At 41.3% G+C, this 12,641-nt stretch overlaps 1 protein-coding gene across 10 annotated transcripts in view; it reads right to left on the bottom strand.

Moving 5' to 3' along the window:
* Positions 1-12,641, bottom strand: part of Enox1 (ecto-NOX disulfide-thiol exchanger 1) — a 589,822-nt gene that overhangs the window by 53,313 nt on the left and 523,868 nt on the right. For 9 of the 10 annotated variants that reach the window (XM_029556969.1, XM_029556966.1, XM_029556973.1 and 6 more), the window contains 2 exons: positions 6,146-6,253; positions 2,041-2,097 (listed from right to left, as the gene is read on the bottom strand). The exons of the other annotated variant lie outside the window; for it this stretch is intronic. In XM_029556969.1, the coding sequence (XP_029412829.1) occupies positions 2,041-2,097; positions 6,146-6,253 (165 nt within the window). The remainder of the gene's footprint in view (positions 1-2,040; positions 2,098-6,145; positions 6,254-12,641) is intronic. 10 annotated transcript variants of the gene reach the window in all.

The raw sequence follows: 12,641 nt of genomic DNA, 5'->3' as shown, positions 1-12,641 counted from the left end.
AACACACACACACACACACACACACACACACACACACACATACACACACACAGCCTACTAAGTCCATTTAGTGGTGCTAGTATGTACATGTGTTTAGGGGTGATCATTTAGGATTAGATAACCTATCAGGGAAAATTGATTTTCCCTCTTTCAGGTACCATTGATTGCCTGTAGCTCTTCATCTAGAGGTGGGACCTGGTGAAATTTCCCCATTCACACTGGCACATCAACCGGTGTTGTCATTATGCAGGTCTTGTTTATAAAGCCTACAGAGCACAGCAGTGACTAGCTCAGCAAGATAGGGATTAGGGAATGCTGCAATGGTGGCACTTTTACCTTGAGGAAAACCATCAACTGTCTACTTAGACTTAAGGCCTGCTTGATAGGAGGTAATTTGTGCTTGATACTGTAAACTTCCAAATATCTGCCAAATATCTCTGACTGGAGAGGTCATAACCCTATAGAAGAACCCATTATTACTATTTTCCTAAACTTATTTTCCTTATACCCACTGATAAGTGTAGCTCTCACCCCTCATCAAAGAAGCTTCTTTTTGCAACATGTGGAGATGATTACAGAGATCTACAACTGAGAGACTAGAGAGAGATACAGAAAATAAGTGACCATGGGGAGACCAACCCCAATTGATACATCTAAAATGGAACCACTATATCTAAGATTCAGGGAACATCACAGAAGCTGGGGTGAAAAGACTGTAAGAGTCAGAGGATCAGGACTCCTGCTAGGCAGTGTCTTCTAGACATGACAGGGAAACTGCACCCATGAGATCGCAATGATGTGGTTTCCTGAACAAGGCCCATGATGAGTTTTTAAGGGGAGCTTTGCCATTCTTTTAACCAGTAAGAGGTGTCAAACTGTGCATTAACAAGCAGCGGAAGTCTGGAATTTGAATTTATGTCCTATCCCAGTGGCCTCACCCTTCTGAGCATGCTGCATCCTTTCTGTAGTCTGCATTCCTTCATTTCTTGGCTTGAAAATAAGTTCCCTGAGAGCAGACAGCATGCCTCAGGCTCCCCAGGAATCTTCAGACCCCTGCTAGAACTCAGTAGAGTATCATAAACATAGTGAATCCCCCATTAAGCACCCTATGTTAAAAGATGTTGGGTAGGAATAGTAAGTAATTACAAAGGGATTTTTTTTTTTTTTGGTTCTTTGTGCTGTATATAATTAAAACAAGAGTGAACATGAAATATATAATTTCTTCTAGCACTAGCTTAATCAAGCATTCATTACCATGTCTGATTTTCGTGTTATGTGAAAAGGACTGCTTAGTAAGCATTTCCTGTGAGCAAGCTAATCAAATATAAAACAGATATCAGAGTGATTTTTAAAAGGACAAAAACAGAGCCATCAAACACATGGAGAGACAATGATCTGCAAGGTATAATACTCCTTCTGAGACTATGGAACTTCTGAGTTACAACTTTCTGGCATTTGGATATTTAAGGAATATTAAGAAAGGAGGTCATGGAGCTAACTGGGATCTGGCACCATTATACCTAATGCTTTATTAAGAAGACGGATGCTTTGTGTTACTGTTTTGAGTCAGAAACTGAAGAGGAGTAGTACACTTCCAATCGCTATTCTGGGGGCGGGGTGGTGCTGGGACCTCTTCAGCATGTCAGTTATTTAATTCATTTAATTATCATCTTCATTGACAAGCAAATGTTATTAGTACATAAGCAATACACAACTTATTAGCCTGTTGGGTCCTGTCCCATTTGTCCTCCAACACATGTTGCTTTGAAAAAGTAACGATTTCAAGCAAACTCACTGAAATTAGACTATCTGATGGACATTATCTTAAGTTGTTCAAGATGATATTTGGCAAACAGCTAATAAGAGAAGTGCGTATCTACCGCATCTCATTGCAGAAACCTATAAAAAAATCTATAGAATAATCTCAAGCTACCGAGAGGCAGGGCTTCTGATTTCCTTTATGTTACAAATAAAGTGCCATATTCCCAGGTTCCAACCAATACCCAGTGAGAAGGGCAAACACCAGGCTGTGGTACCTACATTTGTATCCTCATGGCTGTGGCCGTTCGTCTCCACCAGTTCCTTGGTACCTTTTAACTGCAAAATTTAAAGAAAAACAACAACAAAAACAAAAAAGAATAAGCAAGCATATCTGCCAAGCATACATCATTTTGCTAACTCTGATTTATCTGAGGTTGCATTTTAGAAAACTTCCAATGAGGACAAACAGTTGGAGCATACAATTGTAATGAATCTTAGTGAAACCAGTTTGAAACCAATATTTTATAAAGCTTGAGGGCTGGCAAAAAAACCCCAAGTGGATCATGGTCATTATTTTTTAAATAATAAGATTAGGAAGTTGTTCCATAGGCATAAAATATATAAAATTGATTCTTAAGAATAATAAATGATTTCATTTCCTAGTGGGATTGCCATTAATTTAAACCCTGCAGTATTTACAAGTTGCCACCAGCTAAATGATGTTATACTAAGGATCACTGGTGAATGATGGGCATTCAGTCATTTTCACATGCTGTAGTGCTGCTGTACAACTGTACAAGTTATCCCTGAGAACAGGACTGAGTGACTGACATCTCTTGATGTATCAGGAGAAGACAAATTGCCTCTTTCTGGTGAGAAAGAATTAATTGGGAAGACATCTCTTTGACCACTGAAGCATTAGAAGAAAAGCTTTTTTACAAAGATTCTTAATAGCATTCAAAAAATATCTGTCTCTGTCTCTGTCTCTCTGTCTCTGTCTCTCTCTCTCATTCTTGCTCTCACTCTTTGTCTCTGATTAGAGATTTCAGGGAACTTCTAGTTGTACCTCCTATCCTGATTCAGAGCAGACCTTTGACGGCAGAGAGCAAAGGACAAAGATGAGCTGGCTTGGCAGCTGTTGGGCCACCTTTTTTTCCCTATTGGGATGCTCAAAAGCAGCATTGCTACTTGATTTTTTTTCTGCCTATTAGAAAATATCCATGGTAGGAAATAAGTCATTTAAATTTAGAAGAAGCATTTGGAAATATAGCACTGTGTTTGATTCAGAACATTGGTTCTCCATAGCTATTTGTGCATTTTAAAATAAAAGAATCAATAGGTTCTTCAAGGCAGTCCTCAACTCTTGTAAGAAAGCCAACTTTTCTTCATGTCCAGAGGGGTTTAGCTAAAGGAATGATGATGTGAGAAACTGAGAATGAGGCAAGTGTCTATGGATCTAAGGCTATATGACTCATTGTCACATCACCCCACTTAACAACAACAACAACAAATTGCTTTCTCTTAGGGCTATACCATAGACGTTTGTATGTCCAATAAACACATGGACGTATGGGTAATGTGTAATATACAGAAACAGGAGAATGTACACCATAGTGATAGGAATACCATCTACCAGAGTGCACTGGGAGTTTCTAAATATCTTTCCTAACTTAAGGTTTCTTGTTAGGTAACTTCTCTTCTTCCCTTTCAGTACCCTCTCTGCTCATCCTACCTCTAGTCTGGTAACTTGTACTTGCGTGAGTGACAGTAGAATGAGCTCAGGAGTTCTGTTCGGCAAAAGAAAAGATTATTTCTGCAAGTCTGGTCCAGCTTTCCATGTTCCCCAGCACACATGACAGCGGCTGTCCTCCCTGTTAAATGCATTGTAGTCTCCCTGTCCATGCTATCTCCCCAGCTGCCCTCTCTTTGTGGCAGCCCACTTACTCTCTTCCCACTTCCTATCTGCCTGTATTCACTCTCTGCTCTTCTGCTAGAGTTTCCTCAGGCAGCTTCTGCACACCCTGATGCTTCACCCTCAAAGCCACTTCCTGTTCCCTCATCCTGATGCTCTTCTCTCTCTCTGAGTAAGGAATGAACATCCTACATCCTCTAGTATCTGAGGAGATAGGGGTTGGTGAACAAGATCCTGGTGTAGGATGCTCTCATCCCTGTCAAGGGATAGGAAGTGGCTGGTGAGCTTGGAAAAGCTAAATGTCATCAAACAGAGCTGGAGAGCACAGAGCATAACCCAGCTGTCCCTGCAGGGTGAAGCCCCTGGGGGAGGGTTTACCCTCAAGATCTGGCCTTTCTTGTCAGGATTTCCTGCCAGGGGCAGTTGTTTTCAATAGCAAAATCCCAGTCCTCCAGAAAGGATATATGTTTTCAGCAGTGTGTGTGTGTGTGTGTGTGTGTGTGTGTGTGTGTGTGTGTGTTTATGTGCACTTGCATATGACCATTTATTTATTAAGACTGTATGTAGGCACTGAAAAGGTGTTTTCACATATATTTACTCTATATGTAAATATAGAATATACATATTCAAAGAAAGCCTCATAAGTCACTGTTCATGGAGGTGGGAGGGGCCTTTCTCAGTGTGTGCATGTGTGCATGTGTGTGTTGGGAGGAGTGCCTAGAGGTAGAAGGAATGTGTTCACTGCATGCATGCTGCCTTCTGTAAGAATGGTTGGGGCAGCAGCAAAGGGCTTGGCAGGCTAATGGCTCAGTAGCAGCAATGGTGCTCAAATGCCTCTGGTCTTATTAGACGCAGGCATTCTTGGTGCCCTTGCATGAAAAGAGCCATTCCATTCCATTAACGCGGCAGCTGTAAAAATTGCTTCCTTCTCAGTCATAGTTTATAGTAGGCCTTTAGTGATTTCCTTGTTCTGCTTCCTCTTCATAAGCCTCCTTTTTTGAGGTGATGGAGCGGGGTGTGATGTGCCGCCCAACACCTGTGTGTACTTTGCTCTTTAAAATCACATGCCCGACAAGACTGCAGCAACCCATTCTATACAAAAAGTCTATTTTTAAGACTCAGTTTAGACTTCAAACCAGACAGGATTTGAGTCATCTAGAGAAACAAGAACCCATGACAACCCAGCCCAGTTAAAGCTTTCTAAAAGCCAAAGCCAAAGACCACCAAGGAGAGGGCACAACACTATGTCTGCCTGATCAAGATCAAATGTAGACCAAGTCAGCTCCACTTTGCACCACAAAGATGCCAAGGTGAGGGTGGTGGTGACAGCAGGTAGGCCTTTGTGATTTCATCAACCAGACTTTTCAGCTCAGTCTAACACATCTGAACTTTGCAGATTCAGCCTCAGTGTGCGTTACTGAACAAGCACGTAAAGATAATCCTTACATTTATAAATCATTTTCCTCAAAAGCTATGGAAGTTTATAAACGATCTGAGATCACTTTCCTCTTACAGGTCGCTTCTGCTTTCAGTACAGTCTAACTAGAAAATGTATTTTTTAAATTCTGAATCAGTGGCAAAAGATGAATTACCAAGTGACTGAGTCCCAGCTGACTGAGGGCACTTCTCTGTCTGCCTTATATTTTCTACAATGTCACTTTTGAAGTTACATGGTAAAAGCCTGCTTTGCCTAACTATATTTGAGTAAAAACTTTAAGACAATCTACCTTTGGTTTAAAAGGGGTGGGGTCTTTATTGTGCCACCTGCACCTACCTAATTACCATTCATTACATGTTGGCAGCCAGTGAAGGCCAGGAAAATGGAAGCATTTCCAGAGTTTTCCAGCTTCATTAGGGTAGACAACGGGACTTGGATTTCATGCCGCTGCCTGCCAAGTGATCCATCTTACCACACTACGAATACTTTCTCATCCACTTGTCAGCGTCAGGCCACACTTCTGTCTCAGAGCCCGAATGAAATGATCAGCTTTCCAGACTTCATATGAAAGGTTTGTTGCTCACCATGGTCAGATAAGCGCCCTGATGCACAGGGTAGATGTGTGTTTAATGTCACTGTGACGCTGTTCTTCTTATTTGTGTGTCTGCGGGAGCATCGTGGATTATGCTAAACTTATTTTCCTCACTCTTATACTTAAAAGGAAACTAGCTGCTTACTTTGACATATGGTTGCACTGCCAATACTTTCAAAAACCTTATCAGAAATCATTTGTCTTTTAAAGAGACAATCACATAAGTGGGGTGGGCTTGGATAGTCTGAGTAGATACAAGGAGTAAAGACAGAGAATGACATTATAAATTCCACATAGCAAAACTGCCAAGAGCTTTGGCAGGGTGCAGGCTAATTATTCTGCAGATTACCTTCAGTCCTTTTTGTGTGGGAGACACACTAGGGAGTGTGTGTTGGGAATGTCTGAACAGATTCTTAAATCAGAAAGGTGTTCGCTCACTTACTTGCTCCTGGAGGACTTTCAGCAGCGCTTGTGTGTGGGATTGCTCCTCCTTTGCCTGCTCCAATTCTGACTTTTTGTTGTTTAACTCCTCCTGGATGGCCAGCAATTGCTGTACAATTAAAGGATATTTAGTGTAGGGAGGATTGACGGTCAGATGAATGCAAATATTTAAAATGTCCTCAGAATGACAAGACTTTTTAAAATGAATCCTAAAACCTCACCCAAGTATCAGTTGACTTTTTTGTGATGTGTTTCCCCCATGTATTGTAGGGAGCACTGTAATATTGGATACACTAGTGTGCTGTCCAGAAAGGCTCCATTTTAAAAACTCCATCTTAAGGAAGTAACCCTGAACTGAATTCTCCCCTACCCCTAGTTCTTGTAAGTAACCCAGTCCTTGTAAATCATTTGGCCCTCCTTTTAAGACCACAGGGGAACAAAAGCAGGTTTTGCAACGCCCCTATCTGATGCCTCTAACTGCTCCATTCTGGCTCCTGTAAACTTGCTTATTGCTGTGCTCCAAAGAAAATGGGATCTCGAACTCCTTGCAGTTATGGGTTCCACAGAGTGATATCACCACTTCCGCCACTGTAATTGTTTTCCTTGTGCCCCTGCTTGTTTGTTCAGAGTTGGGAAATGGCCTGTTTACTTGCTCTTTAAACAATGTATCAAAACTATATCAAAACTGTGACCCCCCCCCCAAAGCTCCTCTCCCCTGCCCCTGCAATTATATAACTGTCCTGAGATAATTAACCATTGTCTGCCTTGTGTAATCGATAACCCCACCTGGAAAATCCCCCCTCTTTTTTTTAAAGCCCACTCCCTCAGGGCTGCAGTCCTCATTCTCAAGTTGAGGGCTATAGTCCAAGCTAGCTTGAATAAACTTTGAATTAAAATCTGACCCAGTGTCTGTGGTATTTTCCTGGTGGCCCTGAACTCTGTAACATTAGTGAGCTCTTTGTGATATTGATATTTAATATTTGTGAAGACACCACTGTATTCCTCTGACTAATGGGTATTTGTAGAAAGATGTAGAATGTTTCTTTTAAAAAAATGAAAAAAAAAAACTGACAAACTAAAAACCAGCCTATTTGTCCAAATATACTTCATTTACTAATTAAAGCTAGTTTTACAGCCACACTGTAGAGCTATATCCCCAAGTAGCCAGGACCACAGAAGATCTTTCTGCTTTCTCTGTTATGATGGTGGTGCTTTATTAGATCAACAGGATGAAGCCCAGACCGAGGTCAATGTATCAGTTGAGAAAACTGCTGGTATAGGCTGTCAAAACACTAAGCTATGACCTACACCATTATTTGGCTACTGAGGGATTTTGTAAGCCTTGACCTCTCTTGGCCCTACAACTGGAACTCATTTGGAGGCCTAACCTGTTTGCCCAGACCCCAGAGCTTCCTGTAGTGATTGCAAGGTGGACCTTAACATGCACACAGGCTGGAGAGTGCATTCCAGAGCTTCAGTTTGGGCCCTGGAAGCAGTGATGTCTATGCAAAGCCTCTTGACAACAAAGGACCAGTTTGAAAACACTGGAGGACTTCACTGAATCTTCAAATCCACTGGCTTTAGTGGACTGGGGGGTCAGAGGCGGGTAGATAGGAAGTACTCAAAACAAAAACAAAGGCAATGCAATGCCCACACTGTGCTTTCTCTTGGGCTGGCAGTATTATTTTTCATTTTGGTACTGGGAATAGATGTAAAGATCTCCTTTGGTTTCCTACATAAACAGTGATTTCACCCACAGCTCAGTTCCTTCTATGCTAGTACTGTGGCTCCCTTTAACAATGCATTAACTGTGCATCAATACCTAGAAGACAGAGACCTGGGAGCCCCTATTGTCCTTTGTTACAGAGATAAGCACCTACAGAGACTGTGTAAACAGTGGAGGATGTCCGTTCCTTCATTCTCATTCATCACTGACCACAGCTCAGTTCAAGGTAGTCTGGTGTTCTAAATTAGGTGATTCCAAATCTCTTTACATATTAAAATATTTCAAATCCAGTCTGGGGAGATGGCTCAGTGAATAAAAGCATTTACCATACAAGTATGAGGACCTGAGTTCAAATCATCAGGACCCATGTAAACCTGAGGGCAGTGGCATATGTCTGTAATTTCAGCACTCCTACAGTGAGATGGGAAGTAGAGACAGGTGAATCCCTGGGAACTGGAGGGTAGCTAGCTGTGCACACATCAGAAAACAAGAGACCTTGTCTCAAATAAGGTAGAAGAATCAAAACTGAAGGTTGTCACCTGACCTCCACATGCGCTGTGTGGCATGTGTACAGCTATGTTCACACATGAACACATACACAACACACACACACACACACACACACACACACACACACACACCTATCTCTCTCACACATAAGAGATTTTAAAAAATTCAAATCCAGGTGGGTGTGCTGTCATATACCTTTAGTCTCAGCACTCCAGAGGCAGAGGCAGGTGGATCTCTGAGAGATCAAGTCCAGCCTGGTCTTCATAGTGAGTTCCATATGCCAGCTGTGGCTACAGGGCAACCCTGTCTCAAAAAAAATCAAATCCAATCTTAATTTCTTTTCAAATGAACTAAATGAACAGGAAATTGTCTTGAAAGGTGAGTAGCTGTTCACTGGCCAGCTGGAGAGGGTTCCTTACATTGATGATAGTGTATCTTTGTATACAGCCAGAACAGCAAAGCTACCCAAGCTCTGGACATGGAGGAAGTATGTAATAATATACTGCTTAGCAAAAGAGAGGCCAGCTTTTATTTGACCACAGTTTCATAGGAAAGGATCTGAACACTGTCTCCGCACCAGTGAGTCTGTGGATCTGCCAATTTTGCTTGTCAGTTTTCCGTTACATCTGTAATGAGCACACACAGTTTTAGTAATGAGGAAAAATATCAGCTGTTACTATTAACACTGAAAAAAATAAGATGAGAAGCTCAGTGGAATTTTCCATCTCATCTGCATGTTCTCTCTCTCTCTCTCTCTCTCTCCCCTCCTCTCTCTCTCCCCTCCTCTCTCTCTCCCTCTCCCTCTCCCTCTCCCTTTCCCTTTCCCTTTCCCTGATCCCATTTCCCATTTAAACCTCCATGTCCAGGCTGTCTTGATCTTATAGAGATCTGTCTGCCTCTGCCTCCCAAGTGCTGGGATCAAAGGTATGAGCCACCATGCCTGGCTAGATTTTATTTGAACTTGTCTTTTTTTCAAGACACACAGTGCTGTTGCCTTACATGCATTTCTCAGGAATAATGTCATGTTTCTTATTGTTTACTATGTTTTCAATGAGCATTACATTTTTAGGATCCATTCATGTTAACAGTCTACGTATCTAACTTACTGCTTCTGTGGGGTACAGAGACCCAATGTTATCTAATCAACCCTTCCATGGAAGGACCAGTATCTCCAGGTCTCCCTAGTCTGCACAAGGCCACAGTAGAATGTGCTAGCACACGTTCCCTTTTGGTCTTGTGGAAGAATTTCCCTAAGATGCTTATCCAGCAGTGCAACCTCTGGGCCAAGGTATTGTGCCATAGGATGACTGTGTGGATCCACTTACCCATCAGAGCTGACCCTATACCCAAAAGAAAAACACTAGTGAGAGTTCTCATTTGGGTCAGTAATATATAATATCCTATATTATATATATCCTGTATGGGGTTACTTCATCTTAAAATTGCCTATTCTCTGTTCCCCTGTGATTAGGAGCAGCTCATCATGTGTTCAGAAGCTTTGGGGTTTTATTTACATTTCTTAAAACTATTCAGGGGCAATGGTTCTTAATTCTCCCTATATATTAATATTATCTGAGGAGCTTTAAAATATTGCTTTCTGGAACTCTCAGAAGCCCAATTAACTCTGAATACCTAGAGGTGGGACGGAGCATTGATTATTTTTTCTGAGCCTTCAAAGATAATGCTAACATGTAACTAGGGATGGGGTGTACTGTTTTCTTCAATGCTCATTTAATCTTCAATCGGTTACAATATGACTCAGTCCCCAGCACTCTGCTTAAATTGTTCTAACATCACCACTGCCTTTCTCATTGCCAGCTCCTTCGCCTGCTCTTTACTTTTTGCCCTCCATGTGCTCTCTGCGGTGAGTGCCCATGGCTTCAGCCGAACACCCCATGTTCAAACCTGGCTTTTTAGGGTTTTATCCTCTCTCAGTATGCACTATTTCCTTAACTAGCTGAGTTTCAATCAGGACATGCTCTGCCTGCCTGCCTGTCACCTATTTCTCACCTCCTCACCTGGTGCCCTTCCCCTTACAACCCTCCCTGTTATCTCCATTTTGTTCTTGCTGTCATTGATGCTATCACCTCTTCTCTGGATGCTACCTGTCCCCCTGACATCCACCCTGCAGTCCATAAGACTTAAAAGGTCTCCTTGTGCAAGAATGCTGAGTTCCTCAGCCCCCAAGATGAAACCCAAGCCACTCATCTCATCCTTCTCCAGACATGCCATGACCTCTTCTGATTTTTGATGAGCTAATATCAAAAACTCTGCCTACTCAATCTTTAAGGTTCAACGTAAATGTTGCTTTGGGCCCAGGACAACCTATATGATGCCTGTGTGCAGTTGCACAGAGCCCCATCCTCCATGAAGGCACAGCTGCTCACAAAGGTACATGTTGGGCTCAAAGCAGGGGCTGAGTTCTTTCTCACCCCTTTGCACCTGTCCAGGGCAACTGACACAAGTAAATACAGCAGCCCTGGGTTCTTCGTCAATAAAGACATTCTTTAATCACCCAAGCAACATTAGTTGATCTACCTTTGATGCTTCCAAAGCACTTGCTACTGTATCATATTTTATATTCATATCCACAACTAGATGACATACATCAAAGGTAGGGTAGATAATTTAGTTTATCTAAAAGATAGTAGGTAGTTAATGAATGAATGAATGAATGAATGAATGGAGGAAAGAATGAATGAATGGAGGGATGAATGAAAGCTCACTCCATTTTTCACACTTCCATGAAATTAAGCCACGATTCATCAAAGAATAGCAACAAAAACTCCCTGGGGCTCCATCACTGGATTATTTATTGTTCTAGGCATACAGATACATAAAACCTTCAGAGGAAAGTAGCAGCTCCATTTAACACATTTTGATTCACTACTCTGGCAATTCTAGATATCTTTACTCCAAAGGATATTTCTTAAAAGGTTAAATAATTCCACTCAGTGAATTTATAATTATGTAATTTAATCCTCATGTCCTAAATGCCCCTCCCCCCAAAACCCACTACCGTTTGAGGAAAAATAAAACCAATATCAGACTGGTTTGCGTATTCTACAAAATTAATAATTTCTTTTGTTTAGAAAGTACAAACTAGAGAATCTAGTATTTGTATATTCAAAAACAGTGGTGATTCAAACTTCTATTCTTTATTTGACTAGACTCCCTATAAAAACAGTGAGATAGTTCACAACTGGACAATTTGAGTCAGCCTTTCTGGTCCTTTTTATTGAAGTTTATGAGACTGTATAATAGTCTTTCTAGTTTGAAGTTTTAAGTACAAAAGTGCCTCAATTATAGACATTCACAGGCAGCGAGTCTTAATCAGAAGTGTCTCCTGGTTGGATTGGCTGACTGCAGCATAATTTTAATTTAACATTTGAGAATATCACATTAAATAGATGCACTATTACATTCTTTGGTGGTTAGAAGTGAGTGTGTTCCAATTAGATAATTATCCATATGGCAATCAAGTGGAAACACTCTGGTGGACAACAAGCAGGTAAATAAATGCTGCACCTGACATGTCTTGATATTTCTAGGCCACTGATTTAATAGGATCATTTGTAATGCTCTTTGGGGATGGAGACTTTGGTGTGTAATGGGTCTTTCTTTCTGACGAATTCAAAGAGCATTACAAATGTTACTTGAAGCCCCAGAATAAGTGAGGTCACATTTCCATTTTACAGATGGGAGAATCACAGGCACACACAGGTTGAGTTATGTATCTGAGGTCACACTGTCTGGGAGAGACCTACCGCTTGCACAACTCAGTATTCCTGCCTCAAACTGTGATTTTTACCATGGCAACCATGGTGCACTGTCAATTTTAAATGGAAACCAGGACATACCAAACTTACGATTGTCCTAGCAATGACCTGTACTTAGGCATATATCATTCCCTCTTAGGAGCTAGCTGGAGGGATGTGTTATTGTGAATACTTCTGTGAGCAATGTGGTGGATTTAACTTTCCTTTTAAAATATAATCCCTTCCTTGTGCTTTTGTTTCCTAAAACTTATAATTTCTTTTTAACTGAGGTAAAGTTTTTATAGTTAGTAGATGATATAAGGTTAGATTCCATGGAAGTCAGAGATGACAGTGTAAATAGCCTCTATAAAATACAACATTGCATTGGAAACTGACACTTGTGATATTGATAACTCTAGAATCTTTGACCACAAAGTATGTAGCTAGGAGCTGGAGGTGGTGGATGTCACAAAATAGAAAAGGCCTTTAGGTAGAACACTGAA

This window comes from Nannospalax galili, unplaced genomic scaffold, assembly GCF_000622305.1.
Source record: "Nannospalax galili isolate Female #2095 unplaced genomic scaffold, S.galili_v1.0 scaffold386, whole genome shotgun sequence".
NCBI lineage: Eukaryota > Metazoa > Chordata > Mammalia > Rodentia > Spalacidae > Nannospalax > Nannospalax galili.
Note: the sequence above shows the minus strand (reverse complement) of the source record. Positions and strands in the feature narration are given on the sequence as shown.